Consider the following 21,197-nt stretch of genomic DNA (forward strand, 5'->3'; position numbering starts at 1 on the left):
ATTTATCCAATGGGGGAAGTGATGATTACTTCAATGATTATTATTCCCTCCCTCGAGAAGAAAAAGAATCGACGGCAAACCGAAAGTAGACAAAAAATTGATGACCCCAACCCGATTTGAACGGATAACCTTTCGATCTGGAGTCGAACGCGCTACCGTTGCGCCATAGGGCCATTTCTTTTAGCTTCAAACTGTGAGAGCTCATTGGGCTGCTCTGATGCTGATGAAAGAAAGTTGGATAAAATGGTATATATTACGTACTTTACCGGAAGATAGAGACTCCACATTGTCTGCTCCTCTAAGTGGGGAATTCCTTTTTCCATTCAACGTTTTCTAGTTTCCGTTAACCTTTCAACGACAACGAGATAATATAAGGATCCTTGATTGGAATATATTCATAATTATAATGCTTATTTTCGGTATAGGCAGTTCAATTCATACAGAGACATTTTCATTAGTTCCTTATAGCTTTTAAGATGAATGGTGGTTAGTAAATCATCCATTTCTAACAAGGTCATCATTCAAATGGCGGGATGTTCATGGATTTGCTAGGTACCTATTCTTACATTTTTAGCATCTCGTTATTTTCCTAAAGTAATTAAGACATCCCTGAAACCCGAAAAATAATAAGATGGGGTTATATGGATTAAGAGAAAAATAAGAGGCAAGAAAAAAAAAGTGAAAATATTTCAGTCAAATAATCAAACAATACAGCTTACGGCTCGGTAAGCGTTTACATCCTTCCTAATTAGGCGGGCCAAGACCAGGTATCTCCTCTTGGGAGCTGCTTTGCCTCAAAACATCATCCTCACGTGGAATGGCGTGCTTCTTTATACAGTAGGCGAATTCCTTTATATCCAATGTCACCTTCTTTCGCAGAAACGGCCTACGTTGTTGATTAGGGGAAGAAGGGTTTCGTAGCTAACGAATTAGTCCGCGATAGCTCAAGGACCAAGGTAATTAATTACCTAGTACCTAGGTAACTAAACAAACTCGAGAGATGGATGTCGACGCCGAGAAGAATGTCTCGCCCCCGGTCTTCAATAGTGCGGAGCACGCGCCCGTGGTCGAGGACCAGCTGCGAAGGTCGCTGTCGCCGCGACAAGTCCAGATGATAGCCATCGGGGGCACTATCGGGACAGGTCTGTTTTTAGGTACTGGAAAAGCGCTGGCGACCGGTGGTCCGGCATCGTTGCTACTATGTTATGCTATCGTCGGGGGAATCGTGTTTGTCACGATGTTGTGCCTAGGCGAGATGGCTGCGTTTGTTCCAGGTGAGAAAGCTCGAAAGTTCGGTTCCATTCGATCCCGACTTAAATTTTTGAATTTCATGTGTTCATTCTAATCACGATTCAAGTGGCCGGATCATTTTGCACCTTCTCTGCGCGTTACGTAGATGACGCATGGGGGTTTGCGCTTACATGGAACTACTGGTTTAACGACGCCGTATCTACCGCTGCAGACCTAGTTGCTCTACAGTTGGTCTTCCAATATTGGACTGACAGCTTCCCGTGGTATGCGCTTGGGCTGATTATATGGTTCCTAATCGTTCTAGCCAACATCATTAACGTACGAGCCTACGGCGAAGTCGAGTACTGGTTGTGCCTCCTGAAGGTGGTCACCATCGTCATCTTCATAATCCTGAGCATTGCGGTAAATGCGGGCGGGAACACGTCGCATGAGTATATCGGCGCACGGAATTGGTACCTCCCTGGAGCTCCCTTCGTAGGCGGCATCGGCGGTTTCGCCAGCGTATTTGTGACCGCTTCTTTCGCGTACGGTGGAACCGAATCAATCGCTATTACGGCAGGCGAAACGAAAGACCCGGCGCGTCAACTACCGCGAGTCGTCAAGAACGTCTTCTGGCGAATATTATTCTTTTATATATTATCTTCTCTCATGATCGGCCTCAATGTGCCCTACAACTATCCGGGTTTGAACTCTAAGGAGACACGTACCTCCCCTTTCACCATCGCTTTCCAGATGGTCGGATCTAAGGTGGCCGGTTCTTTTGTGAACGCTGTCATCTTGACCAGTGTTGTTTCAGCCGGGAATCACGCTCTATTTGCTGGTTCAAGGCTGCTCTACACACTGTCCGTGAATGGCCACGCGCCTAAAGTATTCGGCCGCCTGACACGTTTTCAGGTACCCTGGGTTTCCGTCCTTTTCACATCATTCATCTCGGGATTGCTTTTCGGCGCATCCTTCATTGGGGCGGGACAGCTATGGACTTGGCTACAGAATCTCGTCGGCGTCTCGAACCAGCTGTCCTGGATTAGCATCGGTATCGCCTCGTTGCGTTTTCGGGCTGGATTGAAAGCCCAGGGCAAGGAGCATCTTCTGCCTTTTAAAAATTGGACCTACCCAGCAGGCCCGATCATCGCCATCGTCCTCAATAGCTTTATCGTCCTTATCCAGGGATGGAGCTGCTTCAGTCCCAAATTCAGCGCTGTCGATTTTGTCAGTTACTATATCGAGTTACCCCTATTCGCCTTGATGTTTGTTACTTGGAAATTGGTCAAGAGAACGAAATTTAAGCGGGCGAGCGAGATGGATTTGGTTACCGATGTATATACGAAGGACGATTTCGAACCGGATGAGGCAGGTTGGACTGGAAGAGCGAAAAGGGTTGGTGGTTGGTTATGTTTTTAAACATTACTTAGGCGCCTACTGTCATGTTTTCAGTGGTTTTGAAGAATATACCCATCTCTTATTTGGAGCCAACAGAGTTTTGTTTTTATTCATTTTTTTTTAACATACACAGGTATTTTTTATTTTCATCGCCACGAAGAAAATCGATATGTCGTAACCAGTTGATATGAAATCATCATACCTAAATATATAGTACATTTTACTTATTCATAAAATATCAACTAATACACAATTACTAACATGAATGATGATCTTGGTAACATGACCAACTAAAAGTCCGGGGTAGTGGATCTGCGGAGCCGAAGCCGAAGCCGAGACCGGGGCGGAAAGAAAAGGAAAAGGAAAAAGAAAAAGGAAAGAAAAAGCAATTCGATCACTAGTCAGATGGCGCTAAAATGGCACAAAGTGAACGATAATTCGTCTTCCGATCTTTTCTTCTTACCTTCTTACCTCGATAGCAAGTATAATGTCTTACGGATCCATAAACGAGAGAGAAGGTTCTACGAGAGAACACGATGTCGACGCCCGACCACCGCAAGCTGGAGGCGATGAAGTTGAAAGCAATGCCGCCAGCCTTCTTGGCGGTGAACAGGTCGATGATTCTATAAGTCCAAAATATGAAGAGCATCGAACTGTTTGGCAGGAATTAAAAACGTTTTATGAAAGAAACATCGGACTCTTCTTCGTATTCCTGGCTCAGGTGTTTGCATCTCTCGTACGTAAAATACCTACCTAGTTACAACTAAACCTGGCAATCCATATTGTATACCTATTAATAGCACTTCAGATGGCAATGGCCACTCGCCTGCTTGAGACGGGTTTCGAGAAAAAGTTCCACGCCTTGCAGATTATCTTCGTACGCATGTTTGCAACCGCCGTGCTGGGTTCTTTATATATGTGGTATAAGAAAGTTCCCGATTTTCCGCTCGGGCGTCGAGATATCAGGGGACTTTTAATTTTACGAGGCCTCGCCGGCTTCACCGGCCTTTTTTGCTTGTATTGTAAGTCCCATTCGGTTCTTTAGCATAGGTACCTAGTGGTACTCGCTTCTCATAAGATAGGTACACCGAAGATATGATACGATCGAAGCTGACTTTTTAATAACCAAGATTCGCTCTCTTATTTGGATATAGCCGATTCCACTGTCATTACTTTCCTCGTCCCAACAACAACAGCTATCGTATGTTTCATAGTTCTAAGGGTATGTGCAATAAAGCAACTCAGGTGACCAGGTCCCTCTCACTCATCTTGGCCTCGCTGATCACCTACCTCTTTATCATAGGAGCCGTTCACGGTGAAAGAAGCCATAGCTGGCTGCATCGCTTTCGCTGGTGTACTCTTCATAGCTAGACCCGCGTTTCTCTTTCCTCACCACAACGAGAATGAGTCCGACGATGGTAGCTCGCAACTATTCATGGCAGACCAACCTAAAGGAATGGTTCCCGAGGTGCCCGCAACGCCGGCTCAACGTTCGCTTGCTGTTATCCTGGCTGTCGTTGGCACGTTCGGTGCAGCCTCTGCATATTCCATTATTCGAATTATTGGAAAGCGCGCGCACTCACTCATAAGCGTGAACTATTTCGCTAGTCTTGCGACGGTCGTCTCGTTCGTTGTTATCATGGCCCTTCCGGATTTACATTTCGAAATTCCCGAGAATGCTGCTCAATGGTAAGCTATCACTTTCATGCCTCAATACTACGGGATGCGTGACTAACACTGTCACAGGTCTTTATTAGTATCGATCGGTATCGCCGGGTTCCTTCTACAATTCCTCCTCACCGAAGGGTTACAAAGAGAGAAAGCCGGGAGAGCCACCAATCTCATCGTAAGTTATAATTACTACATAATATATTAGTACCTAGATATAAATAAGTCCTTGGTAGGCTAATCATAGAAATAGTATACACAAATGGTCTTTGCGCTGATTATCGAGCGAGTTGTCTGGGGAACAACACCTCCTATTGAAAGCCTCTTCGGCAGTGCCCTGATTATCGGATCTGCAATATGGGTTAGCTTACAGAAGAACAAGCCCCCGACGGAAAAGAAAAACCTCGCAGATGAAGAGCAAAGTCTTTTGGGGGCTGATGCTCCTACGGAGGTGCGCGGAGAATGATCTTACGTGATCGTACGTCGCTTCAGTTCCAGAACTACCATGTTTATTACCTACCGACGACCTACCTGCCGAGGTAGATACCTAGTACTCATTCAAACGTACTAGGCATAACAACTTAGAACGCATGTGGCCGAAGATCACAATGCTACAGGAGCGCTCTATGTAGGATTTCAGTCATATCGATATCTCGATGAGAAAGATCCTATATAAATATCATCGTATGCTTCTATTCGTCCTATATCATATACCTCCTAACCCTTTTTTCACATACCGAATCCATGGCGTATAACATGCACCCTCAAAAAGAAAAAGACATCTAAAATGGTATCTAATGAATAATAAACACACCCAAAAAAACACCCTCCTTCGCTAGTATCATGCAAGCCCAAGTACTGTATGTTCCACCACAATAGGTATCTATACTATTCGCGAGTGTGGTAGTGATGGCTATTTGCCCCTAAATAATCTGCAGGCATCTCGTGAACGACATATGGCGTCTCCATCTCTGTTGCCTGGTCCGTAACATGAGCTGGCATCTGCCATGTGTTGCCGGAGTTCGTCGGTAGCTCTGGCACGGGCGCATGTTGCTGTGGCCAATATTCAGCTGGCGACTTCGGAGACTCTCCTAATGCCTCGGTGACGTTCGTGCCATAGTACGCAGCTGGCTTATCCTTAATCAGGGGTATACCACATATCGAGAAGCCCTTACCATACACGCGGTATCTCCGTACAATGATGCCGATCAATGCGAGTATCGTGAAACCCGCCACGCCACCGACGGTCGAGCCAGCGATGACGCCTGTTCTAGACATGTGCTCTGATGATCCGTTCGTCGCATCGTCTGCTGGTTCCGGAAGCGGCGTCCAGTACCCGTCCCAGGATGTTTCCCAGTTATTATTACTAGTCAAGAGTGTTCGACACTGATCGTCCATGATCGTCACGCTCTGTCCGTTGACACTTGGTCCAGGTGCCTGCGATATGAAGTAGAAAGCCGTCTTCAGATTTGCTCCAAAGAAAGCATCCTGCAGAAAAGCACGCCCGAGAGCATAGTTCCCATTTGATACCGCATTGCAGGGGAAATAGGAGGTCGGTTTGTCGACGATCGGCTTATCGAGTGTCAAGTTTAGGTGCATGAACGGTACCGAGATGTTCACCCTCCGCGAGTTATTGTTGGGGTCCATGAAGGTAAACGACAAGACGGAGGGAGACCGCACTACGCGACCGTAATCCGGAGACTCAGTATCCCAGAGATATAACCCCAACCCCTCGTTATACGTCACTGGGATCTCGGCCGCAATAGCATCACATGTACTCTTTGGTAGATTGATGTACGGAAAGCAGGGATCGATAGCAAGGGGTAGTCGATCCCCTATCGAAGAGTTCCCTGATGCCAACAGCCCCCCCTTGTAACTCCAGGGGAATGGCGACCCCCCTTTGACGACATTGATGGATATGTCCACGAGAGGAGCATCTGTGAATACGAGATAGGGGTCGGCGATGGGGATAGCCAACATATCGTTTACAGCTCTATTTCGGTCGTATCCTCCGAACCAAAGCGAGCCTGGAACCGGTTGGGGAGCAGCAGACCCGATGTGCATCCCGAAAGTTTGAGAGTCGATTGCGTTCTCTTCATACAAGGTCCCAGCTAATAGACTAACATTGACGGCACCCGCAGCTGTACCTGCGTTTACCTGGAATGTCTGGTTAACCACTAATAGTTGCGCATTAGCTATGAGCCCCTTCTTAAACAAATAAATAGAACGGCTGTGTACCGAGCCATACTTACTACCAGGTGCCGCGCCGAAACTAAGACAGCCTGCGAATATCGGGCATTTATTTCCGTTGGGATACCGAAACTGACTATCGCTCAGAAGAACCATATCAAAATCGTTCACCTTATCGTCGGCCCATGGGGTCGTATTGGTTCCCAGGAAGAACGAGTCGGCCCACCGTAGTCCATCACTTCCGTTAGAAACCTGGTTAGGTGTCAAGGAGCTACCGCCGGCTATGAGGATACTTGGCTTGTGCCCGGTACCTGTTAATTCGCTGTATATGCCGCCAGCCTCTTGTGCATAACATGGCTGACCATCGGCCGTGACATTTCCGCAATAAGTTCCTCCGGGGAAAAACGACTCCCACATCTTCCCTGCGTAGGCCGTCACTTGTTGGCCAGATCCCAATGATACCTCTACCGCGTTCCAAGGTCCGTCTGGTCCTAAGGTCTTGTTCGACCACTGCGACAACATGAGTTATTAAAATCCTTCTGTAGGAGAGATACTACGAATCTTAAGCATATTTCGGAAGCAGGAACTCTCTAGTCGACTTAACTATGACGTTTTCGCTCCCAAGGAAAACCAGAAGGGGGAAAGAAATGAAATCTTAATGTTAGGTACATACTCGTGCTGCTTTAGGTGATCCATCAACTAATCCTAACAATGATAAAGCCGTTGCCACTCCGGCGATGGTCGTAAAGAGACGGTTCATTGGAATCTGCCGACACTCGACTGCCTAGAGCTGAGGCCCAATAGAGATGTCCGTGTGGAAAGCCAGGGATCGGGTAGGTAGTGATAGAAGATGAATAACATTGATCGACTATTCAGCAACGAGATAAAAGAGGACCAAGTTTGGCTTCGCGTTCTAGAAGTTGGTGAAGAGGAGAGACCTTTGTAATCTGCCGTCTTGTGAGGCTCAAAGTACCGTAGCAAAGAGTGGTAACCAGCCCAACTTCCCGTGGCAAGGGGCTAAGCGGGACATTCGCGATCATTACCTACTCTGCTGACCCGATGGACAGAAAATCCTGCGTCGACGCCGGGACGTCCTCAGAACACATTATCATCCTCGCCAACCAGTCAGCATGGCCTCTAGGCTCTTGATAGATTCATCACACCATATCAACCTTGTATCCCTATGTCATCTACCATGGTTCGCATCTTAGGTACAGGTGCCAAATCTCAATGCTGTCTCGATCAACTACCTAGGTCAATTATGGAGGAGGTACATAGCAGGTGATGCAGTTCTACCGTCTACTATTGCCACACTCAAGTACACCCCAGAGTCGGTGCTCATTCTATAAAGGGTTAGGACAGCTCTTCCGCCCCCAAGTTCTACCCCTGAAGTATGGGGATCAACATATGCCAAGCTTTTCCCAACGTTGTCTACGGCCAAATCCTACGAATTTGGAGCCGCAAAGCTGCTTACGTGAAAATAAGACTTATTTTTAGTTGCACGGGGTCGTCTCGATTCTCAAAATAAACTTCTTAGGTCATCATCAGATACTAGGGATGTGAGCGGAATCTGGATGGTGCGAATTCCGCAGTTGGTCGACCGCTGGCGACTAGATACCTAGCAGCCTAGTAAATGGCGAGTGAACAGATTATGATCTATCATTATATGATGTTCCATTGGTACCTATTCGGAACATGTACCTTATAAAACCCAACAAAAGAACAGAGAATTCCAGGCATCCCAAACTAACCAATGATCGGCAACTTACATCAAAATACCGCACTTACTAGGTACCTACCTACGATCGGTCCACCAAAACCCCGGAATATCATGGGTCTCCTCAGGTTAAGCGAGCTGAAGTTGTTAATGTTCGATCACCTTCCGATCCCCGTCGCGTCGATACAGCAATATGTGCTTTGATCCGGCCGAGTGCGGAAAGAGATCCAACTTAAGGTTGTTATGATTTATGGCAGCTTATCGTACTCGGACTCGTTAATTTTATTAGCAATTATAGCCATGTACCTATATAAACATCGTGTTCTTACTACATACTCAAGTGACGACGCGATTAAGTATTACCAGCTCGTGGGATTATGTCCAGCATCCTGTATGTCTAAATTCATTCATCAGCACTAAACCGAGGGGGGAGGTAAGGAGAGTAGGTAGACTAATAAATATTGCACATTTTAGGATCACTTGAGAGGCTACGTTTTATTGTTAATATACATTCCTACTACCTACCTATGTTTCTTGCTTGTTGCGGAGATGCATATGCATCCATGGATGTACTTATCATCTTATGTACTAGGTATGTAGGTATCCCAACTCGTATGACAATAGGAGGCATTATGCAGATTTATTAGCACGTGTGCTTTAAAAAGGGGTACTTACTAGTTATCTCCAACTAGACCAATAAATGTATAACTACTAGACAGCTGCAACCAACCGTTGACACACATACCAGCATCCAATAACCTTGTTGAGTAGGTAGCTGTGACAGAACGTAAATCTTAACCTCAAATGCAACTCGACGTCACTTGGTGGACTCGATGGGGGGAAAGCATCGATGCCCAATTCAAGTTAGATTAAAGATTAGACCGCTCCCAACAGGAAGATAATGAGAAGGTGGCAACGTATCGCGATTGAAATGTTCGAAATTTAATTCAATATGGAAATGGCCGTGACAGATTCATCCTACTCGACACCCAAGTGGTGGAAAGAAGCCGGTGTGTTGAATCAACTCTGAGGGCCCCTATGACAGAGATGAGGGAGATGACAGAGACTGATAGACTGGTTTCTTAGTGGTCTACCAAATTTATCCGGCAAGCTTCCAGTGCCAGGTGGGCGAAAAATCTATACACCATATTTCTAGCTTCTCATTAACGTTTTCCATTTGGAACAAAAAAGTCTGGTGTCACTTCGGGATGGGGCACTATCAAGGGCATCACGTCGCGGCTCGACTACCTAAAGTCTTTAGGTATCGACGTAGTTTGGTCTTCGCCAATCCTCAAGTCGCCACAGGCTGATATGGGCTACGACATTGCCGACTACAAGCAGATTGACGAGCGATATGGATCCCTAGAGGATGTAGACGAATTAATCGCCGAGCTTAAGAAACGCGACATGAAGCTTATGATGGATTTAGTGGTGAACCACACTAGCAACGAGCACCCGTGGTTCCTCGAGAGCCGCGCAAGCCGCGAAAGCCCTAAGCGCAATTGGTACATTTGGAAAAAGCCGAAGAGCATCGGTCAAGACGGTGTGCCGGAGCCGCCTAACAACTGGGCGCAGATCCTAGGGGAAGCCAATTCGGCGTGGACGTATGATGAAAAGACTGGAGAGTTCTACCTCAGTCTTTTCACGCCAGAACAGCCTGACCTCAACTGGGAGAACCCCGAAGTCCGAGCAGCGGTCTGGGAAGTGATGCATTTTTGGAGTGCGTCTCGTGTTTCCTTTCCCCTCCTGTTTGTGTTACAGTAGTTTAGTATCGTAGATTGCTAACGCCTCTCCACGACAGTGAAACGAGGAGCAAGTGGGTTCCGGATGGATGTTATCAACCTGATCTCTAAAGAGCCAAATTATCCCGACGCCGATATCGTACTTGGTCCTGGCCATAGATATCAGCCCGGGGTGAAGTATTTCGTCAACGGACCGAAATTACACGACTACCTACGAGAGATGTACCGAGAGGTGTTGAGTAAATACGATACGATTACTGTTGGTGAAATGCCTGGGGTCAGCGACGAGAAGGAAATTCTGCGAAGCGTCGGTGCTGACTCCGAGGAGTTGAGGATGATCTTCATTTTCGATCTGGTTGATATCGACAAGCCGGATGTTAGGATGGCCCTCAAGCCATGGGATATTAAAGAGATGAAGTCGATCATCACAAAATGGCAACGTGTCATGATCCGCGATAATGGATGGAACTCGGTGTTTATCGAGAACCACGACAACCCGAGATCCGTCTCACGATACACTGACGACAGCGACGAATGGCGCGAAAAGGGAGCTAAGCTTCTCGCGCTTATGCAGACTACTCTCGGAGGTACGCTTTTCGTCTACCAGGGAGAAGAAATTGGGATTCGCAATGCTCCTAAAACCTGGGACATCTCCGAGTTCAAAGATATCGAGACCATCAATTACTGGAAGAAGTGCGAGCAGCTATATGCAAACGACAAAGAAAAATTGGCCTTTGGCCGTAAAATTATCGACATGAAGGCGCGCGACCATGCTCGAACCCCGATGCAATGGACCGCCGGGGAAAATGCCGGCTTTTGCGACCCGGGCACGAAGCCATGGATGAGAGTGATGGATGACTACCAGACGGTGAATGTTGAGGCTCAGCTAAAGGCTGACAACCAAACCGACCTTTCAGTCTGGCAATTCTGGCAGGGAGCGTTGAAACAGAGGAAAGATCACGCTGACGTATTCGTGTATGGGGGCTTCCAAGAGCTCTACCCCGATGATCAGGAGGTCTTTGCTTATGTTCGTACGAGCATCAAAGGCGGCCGCTGGCTCGTTGTTCTTAACTTTTCCGGGAGGGAACTAGAGTGGGTGATGCCTCAAGGATTAGAGATCGAGTCTTGGGTCTCGACTAACTACGCGAAGGGCGCTCCAGACAAACCGAAACAGTCAGGTGTGCCTTTGAAGTCCTGGGAGGGTATATTGGGACGATGTGTCTAGGAGATGCGGAGTAGAAGATTGTATCTTCCATGTGGCAATTCGCCTTGCCCTTTGAATGTCATAAGAATGACACATGAATTACGGAAATAATGAACAGGCCCATCTCGAAGACTGAGGTATTTTGTTTCTTAGATTTGGCACCGCCGCTCCGCACCGCTAGAATGCTTCCACGTGATTTTCATATCCCCATTCTTAGTTGTCTAGACCACTCTTGACAGGATCCCAACACACGGGCGAATACTCGTCAAACTCTAGCGTGTCCATATCTTCTTTTGAGAGTTCAAAGTCGTAGATAGCAGCATTCTCCTCGATCCTCGAAGGCGTGACGCTCTTTGGAAGTGGAACGTAGCCTTTCTGTAAGCTCCACCGAAGCAGGATCTGAGCCTCGGTCTTGCTGTATTTCGAGGCAAGATTGACCAGAGACTTTTCACCGAATCTCTCTCCCCGTACAACGGGGGCGTAGGCCTCAAAGGCAATGTTTCGCTTAGCACACCATTCGGCAATATCATTGCGAGGACACCATGGGTGAACCTCACATTGGTTAACCGAGATGATTCCGCCCTTGCCCTTGCCACCTCGCTCGGCCTCAAGTTCCGCAATATGCTTTTCTAGCTCGTCAAGATGGTGGACGCCGTAGTTACTGACGCCGATAGATCGAACTGCTCGTTATCAGTTACAGTCGCTCGCTGAAACAATTGAAATACTCCGAGAGAGCAGGTTGCCCTTGGAAGGGGGCAGGTTAACGTGACGGAATAAGATTTTGTATACACATACTCTTGCCCTCTTCGACAGCCTCTACGAGTGCCTTCCATACCTCTTTTCGCGTAGCGGAGCCGCCATAGGGAGAATGAATTAACATGAGGTCAATATAATCAAGACCGGAAGTTTTTAAGGTCGTTTCTATTTGTGCTTTGGCACCAGCATAACTCATGCCGCCGTGGGGAATCTTAGAGGTAAAGTATATCTCGGAGCGCGGCAGCTTGCTGACTCGTATGGCGCTGCCGCATCCAGCCTCATTGCGATATGCAGCAGCCGAGTCGACGTGACGGTAACCAGCGCCGAATGCTTCTATCACGGCTTTCTCGGTTGCATCTGGCGGACTGTGAGCCGGTAGTTAGATTCAATCGTCTAGGACCCAAAATAACTACCTAGGTGAATCAATATACTCAACTCACGTTTGGTATACCTAGAATAGGTCAATGTCAATGTCAATGATAATTGATAGATAAATGGTGTGGAATGGAATGCTTACCCCAAAGCCCAGTCGAGGTATTTCGTAGCCGCTGTTCAGCTTGAATGTAGAATTGATATTGTAGGTTGCCATCTTTACGGTTCTATCAAAGAGAAAAGTCGGTTAGTTGGAGGTTAGAAAAGCGTGGATGAATGTAAAGGTGAGTTGGAAAGATTCGAAAGGCTGGGAAGATCAGCACATTTTCATCTCCTGTTATACTTACTGGCAAGGAACAATGAATGCCCTTTATACTAGTAGTATGTAGTGAGCAACTGCCGTAATGATTATCAAGCAGCAGTCTTTAGTCGGCGTTTGTTGACTATCTCCGGTTTGGCCATTGGAAATATCTCATAAGAAGGAGAGGGTTCTTCCATTACCTATGAAGTACCTACTAGGCACCTACATAGCTACTACCCTACTACCTAGTAGGTAGGTAGGTAGGTATACGGTTGCTTCGACGGAGTTATTGAGGTTACACTAGATACCTACTTAGTACTTAGTACTACCTAGGTAGTATCTATATGGTAAGTCCTTCCTTCAAAGAGGTATAAATGTACCCCAACTAACGTCACTAGGTACCTAGGGACGTTGGTACTAGGTAATTAGGTAGTAGGTACATAGCCCTCGAGAGCTTTAACAATCAATCATTTTCGAAGTTATGCCCTACCCGCGGAACTTCGATGTGACAGGGTGGCAAGGTAGGAGGTACTTAAGTATTGTACCTCTATGGCGGGGTCGAGGGGCATTTCAAGCATTCAATCATTCCCTAGTTAAATGATTTTAGGCCATCTACAGCGTACCTCATAATCGTAGACCTCAATATTATTTCGAAAGGGTAATTACGCACTACGAATATATTGCTAAACCACGTCGCATCTAATATTCTATTGTTCCCAAGTTACGGCCTGGTCGATTTTATCTCGTTTCGCGACACATTATCTAACCTCTTTCAACATGCAGCTGATCGGGTCGAAAGCGTCCCAGCGCCTCGACGAGATAGGCGAAGGCAACGTAACTTTACTCCCCATTGAGCCAGAAGATATGGTAATTATAGAGTATACATAAGCTGCCCGCAACTGTAGATCTAACATTAAATGTGAAGTGGCACGCAAATAATCTAATAAGCCCCGAAGATGTCGTCAAGGCCCACGCGATCCGAAAAGTTACGACCGAGACCAAGACCGGCAGCACCATGTCAGAGAGGGTACACACCGATCTTACCATCCGTGTCACTTCCACCTTCTTCGATCCAGGCTCCTCGCAACTACATGTATCAGGCACCGTCATTGTCGAGAATAGCTTTGTCAGCCTCGGACAATACCATACCCTCGACCTCGAGCTTAACCGGTCATTCACCCTATGGAAGAAATATGGATGGGACTCGGTGGCAAGAGAGACACTTTCGGATGCCCTAAAACAGGACAAAGAGGGTGCGGTAGCTGCTGTCGTCATGCAGGAAGGCATCGCAAATATCTGCCTGATTACCGAATACCGTACCATACTTAAACAAAGAGTGGAGAGCGCGATACCTAAGAAACGGTCGAGTAGCTCCGAACAAGATTCGGGTATGAAGCGCTTCTTCGAGAAGACTTTGGGCACCTTGGTTCGCAGCATAGATTTCTCGATACCCCGACCATTGCTGTTGGCCAGCCCGGGGTTTGTCGCTGGCGATTTCAAGAAGTATATATCAGACGAGGGTGCCAGGAGAACCGACAAGGCAATGATGGCTATAGCTAAGGGGGCGACGGTGGTTCATTCAAGCTCCGGGCACCTGCATAGTCTAAACGAGATCCTCAAGAGCAACGAAGTCACCGCAACGATGAAGGATATGAAATTCTCTAAGGAGACGAGGTTCATGGACGAATTCTTCGACAAATTGCGGAAAGACGACGGTCGCGCTTGGTACGGCACGGCACCTGTGGAGAAGGCAATTAGAGAGGGGGCCGTCGGTAGAGGAGGGGGTATCTTGTTGATTAATAACTCTCTCTTCCGAAGCCAGGACATTGGGACGAGGAAAAGATACGTCGCCATGGTTGATAAGGTCAAAGAGGATGGAGGAGAGGCGCGAATACTGAGCAGTGATCACGAAAGCGGACAACGACTAGATGCTTTGGGTGGAATAGCCGCTATACTCACATACCCTATGCTGGATCTAGACGAGGATGGGGATGAGGCTGGCGCCGATGGGCAGGCTGAAGTTCAGGAGAATATGGTAATATAAAGTTCGATCTGGATGCATCCCGAATCAATTCGTCCACCTTTAAACTTGATCAATGTGAATTTGCACCCGCCCTATAATTTATTAGACGAGGTAACCTATACCTACCTCCCCAGGTATGTACCTACATACTTACGTAGTTCAAAAGGATATTGGTTGAAGCTACATATCATTGTATGTAATTTATACTTCATTACTTACATATGTAGGTACCTAGATATATGGAGATTCCGTACCTACCTACCTAGGTATGTAGATCTAAAAATGACCTCGGGAGATCCTAGCTATGGTTCGCTGCCAGAGAGATTTCTAAATTGGTTAGAATATGCTGGTAGGCAGAGCGAACAAACCATGACCTTGAAATGACGTACCGGGATGACCTGCATGAATCTATAAAAGTGGAGATTACATCATTATGCGCCGGTTTCTCTTTGGAACTTGCAAATGGATCTATGGATCCGTCCGTTTATTGTAGAGTGCAAAGGCAAAGGCAAAATACTGTAAAGCAGATTCTAGGTACATATGTATGTAATACTAGGTACATAATGGGTAATACTAGATACTACCTAGTAGGTACATGTAAGTATCATGTATTATATAATACTATTGCTTGTAGACCCGTTTCACGTACCGTTTCCGTTTTGTCAAACGCTGTAGTAATGTTCAACGTTACAAGTATCCATAACTACTAGGTACATATATGTAAGTACATATCTTTAACTTATTAGAGGAAGACTTGGAAAGTCAATTCAAGTCGCGCCACCTGCGGAATCCCATACCACATATTCATCTTACACGCTCGACGCATATTATTGCTCGATCTCGTACTCGTACCCTAGTATCTCTTGATCTATCTTACATATATCAATAAATATTATATCTCAATCAAGAAATACCCAACTTTTGAACTTCTACAGCAGAGATGGGCACCATTTCCGTTTTCGTATACTTGAAAAATCCTGATTCCTTTTTAATTCGCGATTAAGTAAATAAGATCTTAGGCGTATCCTTTGAACCTCGGATGTGACGGAGTTGCGAATACCAACTGGGCACGCGTCATAAACCAAAAATCGCCGACCGCGCACTTCTAGCCGCATGATAGCTCCGTACGCGACGAGAGACGAGATTGTATTGTTGCTCAACTACTACTGTCGCTATCACCATCACCATCACTACCACTCCCTCTATTACTGTTACTGTTGCTATCCAACTCATTCATACCAGATGATCCCTGGTCAAAGTTAGATAATGGAAGATGTCGACCTCTTCACCGGCCACCGAGGTCGCTCGTCCTCATCTAGACGACCTATCCGCTACCCATGCGAATGCGAAGATAAATCAAAATGGCTCGGAGCCGCTTCGTGATCTCGGACGGTCCCCGACTTCTTCTGATGGCCCAAGTATGGTTATTAGTCATTGATTGTCTACATCCCGATCCTCTCCCGTTACGTTACGTCTTGTTCTCTTTTGTAAATGATTTGCGCCCCTCTATGTCTAAGCCCGTCTCGCTGACAGCTTATCTTAACTTCTTCACCAGGCACCAGTATTCTAGGTACCGGGAAGAAAGGTGTCGTAAAACTTTCGCGCAAGGATACGGCCGGGAAAGATGTGAAAGAGAAGAAGGAATTGGATGCTGCAGCCCGGCCTGGGCCGCAAGTCGCATCTTCGTCCGCGCTCGACCCCCTATCTCATGTACGTCTTGCTTGTCTGCCAGGCCTACTAATGGTCAAGCCTAACCTCAATACCAACTCTAGCATATCTTCGTGAGAACGAATACCGACCGCTCCATCGCCTCGAGATTTCGCAATACCGGACGGCCAGACAGCCCTGCTGCGAATGAAGGGCTACCCCGTCCTTCCTCCGATCTACCTGCCAAGCAAGTAGCACCTCAACCTGATCTACCAAGGGACAGGAGGTGTGTCTGCCTAAGAATAGCTTGAATCAAAAAGTGCTAGGGTGCCATACTAACGATCGTGGCTTAATAGGAAGGGAGGGTTCCTTAGTCGCCTCAGCATGATCGGTGGAAAGAAGAAGGAGGGCGGCATCCATGACGATGAATCCGAAATTAGCGAATTAAGGACCGAAGGCGCGAATGCCGTAGCCTTCTCTTCTGCCATCGGTGCTGGGGGCTACATCCCTCATCACAAGGAGCCACCACGGTATATCAGGGTTCGAGCGCACAACAAGAAAATCAAGGAGTTCAACCGCATGTTTCTCGCGCAGGAGCTAGTAGGGACGCAGCCGCCAAATCAAGATGATAAAACCAAGACCGCGAATGGAGCTGCCGCAACGGAGGAACCCGGTAAAGACGAACCAGACTTGGGTGGCCCCATCTGGGCCGTCGAGTTCAGTAAAGATGGTAGGTACCTGGCTACAGGGGGTCGAGATAGGGTCGTACGCATATGGGCCGTGATGGCCACAGAAGAAGACCGGAAGGTGGAGGAGGAGGAGAACGCGGCAAGTGATAAAGAGGAGCGCCTCAGCGCGCCAGTCTTTCGCACGAAACCGATTCGCGAGTTTGTCGGTCACACCGGCGACATTCTTGATCTCAGCTGGAGCAAGAATAATTTTCTCCTTTCTTCATCGATGGATAAGACTGTCCGTCTATGGCATATCAGTAGACAGGAATGCCTTTGCACGTTCAAACACAAGGACTTCGTCACATCTATCGCCTTTCACCCTCGTGATGACCGTTTTTTCCTCGCCGGTTCCCTCGACTCATACTTACGCCTATGGAGTATTCCCGACAAAGCCGTCGCTTACTCGAGCCAGCTGTCTGATTTTATTACGGCCGTGGCTTTTTCCCCCGATGGTAGAACCGCAATAGCGGGATGTTTGAATGGGTTTTGTATGTTTTATGAGACTGAGGGCCTTAAATATCATACGCAGATCCACGTACGGTCGTCAAGGGGTAAGAACGCCAAAGGAAGCAAGATTACTGGCATTGAGACGATGAGATTCCCACCGGAAGCTCCCGATGGTGTGGTTAAGGTTCTTGTCACGTCGAACGATTCTCGCATCAGGATCTATAATATGGGAGACAAGAACCTTGAATTGAAGCTCAAAGGCCACGAAAATACGTGTAGCCAGATCAGGGCTACGTTTAATGACGACGGCAATTACATTATATGCGGAAGCGAAGACAAGAGGGCATTCATATGGTCAACCAGTTCGAGGCTTGCCGAAAACAAGGAAAAGAAGCCTTACGAATATTTTGAGGCACATTCGGGTATCGTGACCGGGGCCATCTTCGCCCCTACGGCAGTACGACAATTGCTACAGGCTTCCGGCGACCCTATATTCACATTATGCAATCCACCGCCGATAACATTGCGTAGCAAGGAGGAATCTACGGTGAACCAGGTCACCGAGTCTCAAGATACGCAGTCCGAAAGTTCAAACAAGGTCAAAAAGCCCGATGAGTCTCCTGGATTTATTGCGCGTTCCGCTCATTTCGATGGTAACATCGTTGTGACGACTGACCACTCCGGTTTAATCAAGGTCTTTCGCCAAGATTGTGCTTTCAGTAAACGCCGTCACGATAACTGGGAAACCGGTTCAACATTCTCCAGGAAGCTTGGAAGGGATAGTCTGTTAGGTCGAAGTGGCAGCATCGCCACACGCTTCAGCGCCGGCAGCCGAGATCCACATTCTCGCCGTGGCTCGCTTACGCAACCACCCCCGGGAATACAGGGCATATTCCAAGCCAATTCGGAAAGGATAAATACGTGGCGGCACGGTGTAGAAGGACATGCTGGCAGGCCGGTATCAATAACCATCTCAACGCCAGCACGTAGCGAGCGGTCCCTGTCACCGAGTAAGGCATCTCGCACGCCAATAAATCAAGCTTCAGGAGCAAGAAGACGGCCTTACGCGAACGCGAACGCAGCGACTATCAATGTCCCAACCAGTCCTACCTCTAGCGTGCAAGTTAATAGGGCCAACGATCGTGTAGGATTGCGGGAAGTTTCCGTCCCGCCAGCCCCGAGCTTTTCGTTTAGGCCGGTAGATGAAGAGGAGGACGAGCTGCGCCTGGATCCAGCCGGCGCGAGTTATTCATTTTGGAACCTAAATAAATGGCGAAACATCAGCCCGCTGCGAGGGAACGGGTCCAGCCCTGGATCGGATTCGGCGCATCATCGCTCCCAGAGCGCCGCGTTGGTCCCGGATGCGACAGCGGTCGAGGATAATCGGAGAATGAGCCTAGCAACAGGTACAGAAGAAGCCGGGACAAACGGAAAAGCGGATAAGCATACGCGACGAAAGAGCATGCCGGCTGGAGTGATACTATCCCGCGAGAAGGACGAGAACCATCTAGCGCCGCCTGTCCCTATCCCTCCTCGACCTGAGTCCTACGCCAGTCGATTAAGCTCGGAACTCACGAGCGAGGACGGCGAGGATATGCAATGCCCGTCATGTGGTAGTCGAGATTTTAGAGCAAAGAAAGTAGGTGGAAAGCAAAGGCTACATTGTGGGAAATGTGGCCGTGCAATTAATTCATGAGGTTATTGCAATGTAATGAATGAACGTGGTTGCATCTTCCTCTTTTATCGGGGCTGGAGGAGACATCTGTAAGCTGAATTATGATGAATGTGTTTCAGGAGAATGGGCATTGGGTGATTGCATACACGGATGGAACATATTATAAGCGATAGCCTATTTGGGGCTCATTGGGTTGAAAAAGATGCCCCCCCCTTTTTTTGTTTCTCTCGAGCATTGTTCACCTACTAAGCGGAGATACCACGATCTGCTCATATTATATAATCCATATATCTTCGAAAGGATTCTTTACATTTTAAGGGAAAAGAAACATGTATGGTCTTTTTTGGATTTAATTCCAACGTCGCTCTTCGGAGACGACTCTTTCAACGATCAACTCTTCATAGGCCCCACGCCAGATGATGATTATTCCATACAATCTTTTCCCAATTGGCATAAGGATATATTGTTACTTCGAACTAATGGGTTTTATTTAGTTTATAGATATCTATTTCCACCTTCCCAAGAAAACAGAAGAGAAATGGGAGGTAGATTACCTCTCAAGAATTGAGATGTATGCATGCCCAGTAGGTACCCTTCTACACCATTTGCGGTAAACCCGTTCAAAGACCAAAAGCAAGTGCAGTTATTACTCATCACACGACTACTAGTAGGTACGGGATATTTCGAATTAATGTTACGTTGCTCGGATTTCTCTTTAAACTGTTTTGATAATTTCCGATTTCCCATCTCTAATTTCCCATTTTCCCTTCTCCCATTTGATGTCTCACGGGCCGAGTATGCGGTTAGGTTAAGCATATCCACGCCAAGAGGTCTTTCGGATCAGACGATGTCGTGCTTATGGGTGACATAGGACTATGCAAAGTAACACAACAACGTCCCTATAACAAACAGTCTCGGGGAATAGGTACTGACAATGTATGCTGACAATGATGTCATTGTGCTTTTAGTTAATTCCTCTTCTAGCGAGATGCTAATTATTATTATTATTAATCATCATCAGAGAATCCTTTTCGGGGTCGAAAAGCACTTTAGCGAGACGTGACCTGGGGGGGCATGAGCAAGCATCGTAATGTGATAAGGCAAAGGGTTATATCATGGTCGCATATAGAGGTCTCGGTAAGTCGCATGATCCTTCTCTTTTAAAACTTCGTAATTTCAAGCTGCAATAGAGGATGTTTAGGCGAGCCAGAGAAAGACGTTCTCAAACGTCTTCTTCCTTCTTTTCCTTATTCAAAGTAGATCGTGTAGTGCGTAAGCGACAAGGGGAAAAGGAAAAGTGGGGGACAATGCTACCTCGGGCGAGTATCTAAGATCTAGGAGGCGGAATGCATGGCCATGTATGGTCGAATGACTGATAGCAGGCAGAACGGGCTGGTGGGCTGGACCTCCAAGAGCAGGGATTCGAGATTAGTTGGGCTGTCGGGTCTGCGGGGTTCTGAATTGGTACTAGGTATGTACCTATGCATATACATATACATACGTTGGCGTGGTCAGCTTATTATTATTCCCTAGATACCTAGGTACTTACTAGGCAGCTGGGTACCTATTTTGTATTGTATCGATAGGTACCCCCCTATTCCTTAACAGTCGCTATATCCCGACGGGATCTCGTAGATCTTAGAGAGCGATCTTAAAAGAGCTTCTAGGTTCGACGTCCGCGTGTTTTAGCTCTCGTGATTAACGATGTTATATTTCTTCATTATATATACTTGATGATAGCATATAAAAAGTAAAATATAATATAATATTATAACTTGAATGTTCGATTATAAAGTTGATACTAGGTAAGTACTTACTAGGTTGGTAGGTGCTTACAAAGAAAGATTCTATTAAGTAGCAAATACGTAGGAGCAGCCGAGATGCAGGAAGGATTATGCATCCATGTAATTGGTGCTTACCTAAATCTCGGGTACTTACCTAGGTAGATACCTATCCTGATCCCATATTCCTGCAAAGTTGCAGACCGTCGTGGCGGCTCTGTCTACATATTTGTTCCGCTTCAGCCGTCGTCAGTTTACGGTGAAAAGTGCGCAAGCGAGGAGCGAGGGGCAAGGGACGACGCTGCAGTGCAA

General features: G+C 47.0%; 7 protein-coding genes and 1 non-coding gene across 8 annotated transcripts; 5 read left to right on the plus strand and 3 right to left on the minus strand.

Annotated features, from left to right (window-relative positions):
- Positions 1-101: 101 nt before the first annotated feature.
- GGS22DRAFT_t36 lies at positions 102-173 on the minus strand. Its single transcript has one exon. It is a non-coding gene; the product is annotated as a tRNA-Trp (tRNA).
- Positions 174-335: 162 nt separating this feature from the next.
- GGS22DRAFT_157787 (tryptophan permease) lies at positions 336-2,897 on the plus strand. Its single transcript, XM_047960541.1, has 2 exons — positions 336-1,274; positions 1,358-2,897. Exons 1-2 carry the CDS (start codon positions 1,001-1,003, stop codon positions 2,650-2,652), a joined length of 1,569 nt encoding a protein of 522 aa, XP_047821490.1. The 5' UTR covers positions 336-1,000; the 3' UTR covers positions 2,653-2,897.
- Positions 2,898-3,030: 133 nt separating this feature from the next.
- On the plus strand, positions 3,031-4,765 carry GGS22DRAFT_198835 (uncharacterized protein; the record flags this gene model as incomplete). The annotated part of the gene is made up of 6 exons (XM_047966193.1): positions 3,031-3,367; positions 3,440-3,653; positions 3,786-3,832; positions 3,935-4,320; positions 4,378-4,477; positions 4,553-4,765. The coding sequence occupies exons 1-6, from the start codon at positions 3,119-3,121 to the stop codon at positions 4,763-4,765; spliced, it is 1,209 nt and encodes a 402-aa protein (XP_047821491.1). The 5' UTR covers positions 3,031-3,118.
- A 371-nt stretch (positions 4,766-5,136) lies between these two features.
- GGS22DRAFT_112622 (uncharacterized protein) lies at positions 5,137-7,511 on the minus strand. Its single transcript, XM_047957995.1, has 3 exons — positions 7,163-7,511; positions 6,552-6,999; positions 5,137-6,476 (listed from the first exon to the last, which is right to left on the minus strand). Exons 1-3 carry the CDS (start codon positions 7,247-7,249, stop codon positions 5,188-5,190), a joined length of 1,824 nt encoding a protein of 607 aa, XP_047821492.1. The 5' UTR covers positions 7,250-7,511; the 3' UTR covers positions 5,137-5,187.
- Positions 7,512-8,942: 1,431 nt separating this feature from the next.
- Positions 8,943-11,299, plus strand: GGS22DRAFT_112642 (glycoside hydrolase family 13 protein). The gene is made up of 4 exons (XM_047957998.1): positions 8,943-9,216; positions 9,293-9,330; positions 9,398-9,926; positions 10,008-11,299. Exons 1-4 carry the CDS (start codon positions 9,159-9,161, stop codon positions 11,171-11,173), a joined length of 1,791 nt encoding a protein of 596 aa, XP_047821493.1. The 5' UTR covers positions 8,943-9,158; the 3' UTR covers positions 11,174-11,299.
- GGS22DRAFT_112626 (aldo-keto reductase) lies at positions 11,270-12,620 on the minus strand. The gene is made up of 4 exons (XM_047957996.1): positions 12,426-12,620; positions 12,349-12,359; positions 11,948-12,273; positions 11,270-11,832 (listed from the first exon to the last, which is right to left on the minus strand). Exons 1-4 carry the CDS (start codon positions 12,495-12,497, stop codon positions 11,366-11,368), a joined length of 876 nt encoding a protein of 291 aa, XP_047821494.1. The 5' UTR covers positions 12,498-12,620; the 3' UTR covers positions 11,270-11,365.
- Positions 12,621-13,182: 562 nt separating this feature from the next.
- GGS22DRAFT_157802 (uncharacterized protein) lies at positions 13,183-14,784 on the plus strand. Its single transcript, XM_047960542.1, has 2 exons — positions 13,183-13,448; positions 13,507-14,784. The coding sequence occupies exons 1-2, from the start codon at positions 13,359-13,361 to the stop codon at positions 14,623-14,625; spliced, it is 1,209 nt and encodes a 402-aa protein (XP_047821495.1). The 5' UTR covers positions 13,183-13,358; the 3' UTR covers positions 14,626-14,784.
- A 598-nt stretch (positions 14,785-15,382) lies between these two features.
- On the plus strand, positions 15,383-19,668 carry GGS22DRAFT_157803 (WD40 repeat-like protein). The gene is made up of 5 exons (XM_047960543.1): positions 15,383-16,022; positions 16,160-16,314; positions 16,377-16,537; positions 16,608-19,178; positions 19,251-19,668. Exons 1-4 carry the CDS (start codon positions 15,878-15,880, stop codon positions 19,123-19,125), a joined length of 2,979 nt encoding a protein of 992 aa, XP_047821496.1. The 5' UTR covers positions 15,383-15,877; the 3' UTR covers positions 19,126-19,178; positions 19,251-19,668.
- Positions 19,669-21,197: the final 1,529 nt, after the last annotated feature.

The sequence above is a fragment of the Annulohypoxylon maeteangense genome (genome assembly GCF_022496945.1).
Source record: "Annulohypoxylon maeteangense strain CBS 123835 unplaced genomic scaffold GGS22scaffold_4, whole genome shotgun sequence".
Classification (NCBI taxonomy): Eukaryota; Fungi; Ascomycota; class Sordariomycetes; order Xylariales; family Hypoxylaceae; genus Annulohypoxylon; species Annulohypoxylon maeteangense.

Excerpts from the sequence above, each read along its gene's own strand:
- GGS22DRAFT_112642 (XM_047957998.1), top strand. The coding sequence starts at position 9,159 with ATGGAAATGGCCGTGACAGATTCATCCTACTCGACACCCAAGTGGTGG. Across the intron at positions 9,217-9,292 it reads CAAGTGGTGGAAAGAAGCCG|TGGTCTACCAAATTTATCCG; the intron begins GTGTGTTGAATC and ends CTGGTTTCTTAG. Across the intron at positions 9,927-10,007 it reads GGAAGTGATGCATTTTTGGA|TGAAACGAGGAGCAAGTGGG; the intron begins GTGCGTCTCGTG and ends TCTCCACGACAG.
- GGS22DRAFT_157803 (XM_047960543.1), top strand. The coding sequence starts at position 15,878 with ATGTCGACCTCTTCACCGGCCACCGAGGTCGCTCGTCCTCATCTAGAC. Across the intron at positions 16,023-16,159 it reads GACTTCTTCTGATGGCCCAA|GCACCAGTATTCTAGGTACC; the intron begins GTATGGTTATTA and ends CTTCTTCACCAG. Across the intron at positions 16,538-16,607 it reads GATCTACCAAGGGACAGGAG|GAAGGGAGGGTTCCTTAGTC; the intron begins GTGTGTCTGCCT and ends GTGGCTTAATAG.
- GGS22DRAFT_112626 (XM_047957996.1), bottom strand. The coding sequence starts at position 12,497 with ATGGCAACCTACAATATCAATTCTACATTCAAGCTGAACAGCGGCTAC. Across the intron at positions 11,833-11,947 it reads GGCTGTCGAAGAGGGCAAGA|TTCGATCTATCGGCGTCAGT; the intron begins GTATGTGTATAC and ends GATAACGAGCAG.
- GGS22DRAFT_157802 (XM_047960542.1), top strand. The coding sequence starts at position 13,359 with ATGCAGCTGATCGGGTCGAAAGCGTCCCAGCGCCTCGACGAGATAGGC. Across the intron at positions 13,449-13,506 it reads CCATTGAGCCAGAAGATATG|TGGCACGCAAATAATCTAAT; the intron begins GTAATTATAGAG and ends TTAAATGTGAAG.
- GGS22DRAFT_112622 (XM_047957995.1), bottom strand. The coding sequence starts at position 7,249 with ATGAACCGTCTCTTTACGACCATCGCCGGAGTGGCAACGGCTTTATCA. Across the intron at positions 7,000-7,162 it reads GATCACCTAAAGCAGCACGA|TGGTCGAACAAGACCTTAGG; the intron begins GTATGTACCTAA and ends ATGTTGTCGCAG. Across the intron at positions 6,477-6,551 it reads TTTCGGCGCGGCACCTGGTA|TGGTTAACCAGACATTCCAG; the intron begins GTAAGTATGGCT and ends CGCAACTATTAG.
- GGS22DRAFT_157787 (XM_047960541.1), top strand. The coding sequence starts at position 1,001 with ATGGATGTCGACGCCGAGAAGAATGTCTCGCCCCCGGTCTTCAATAGT. Across the intron at positions 1,275-1,357 it reads GATGGCTGCGTTTGTTCCAG|TGGCCGGATCATTTTGCACC; the intron begins GTGAGAAAGCTC and ends TCACGATTCAAG.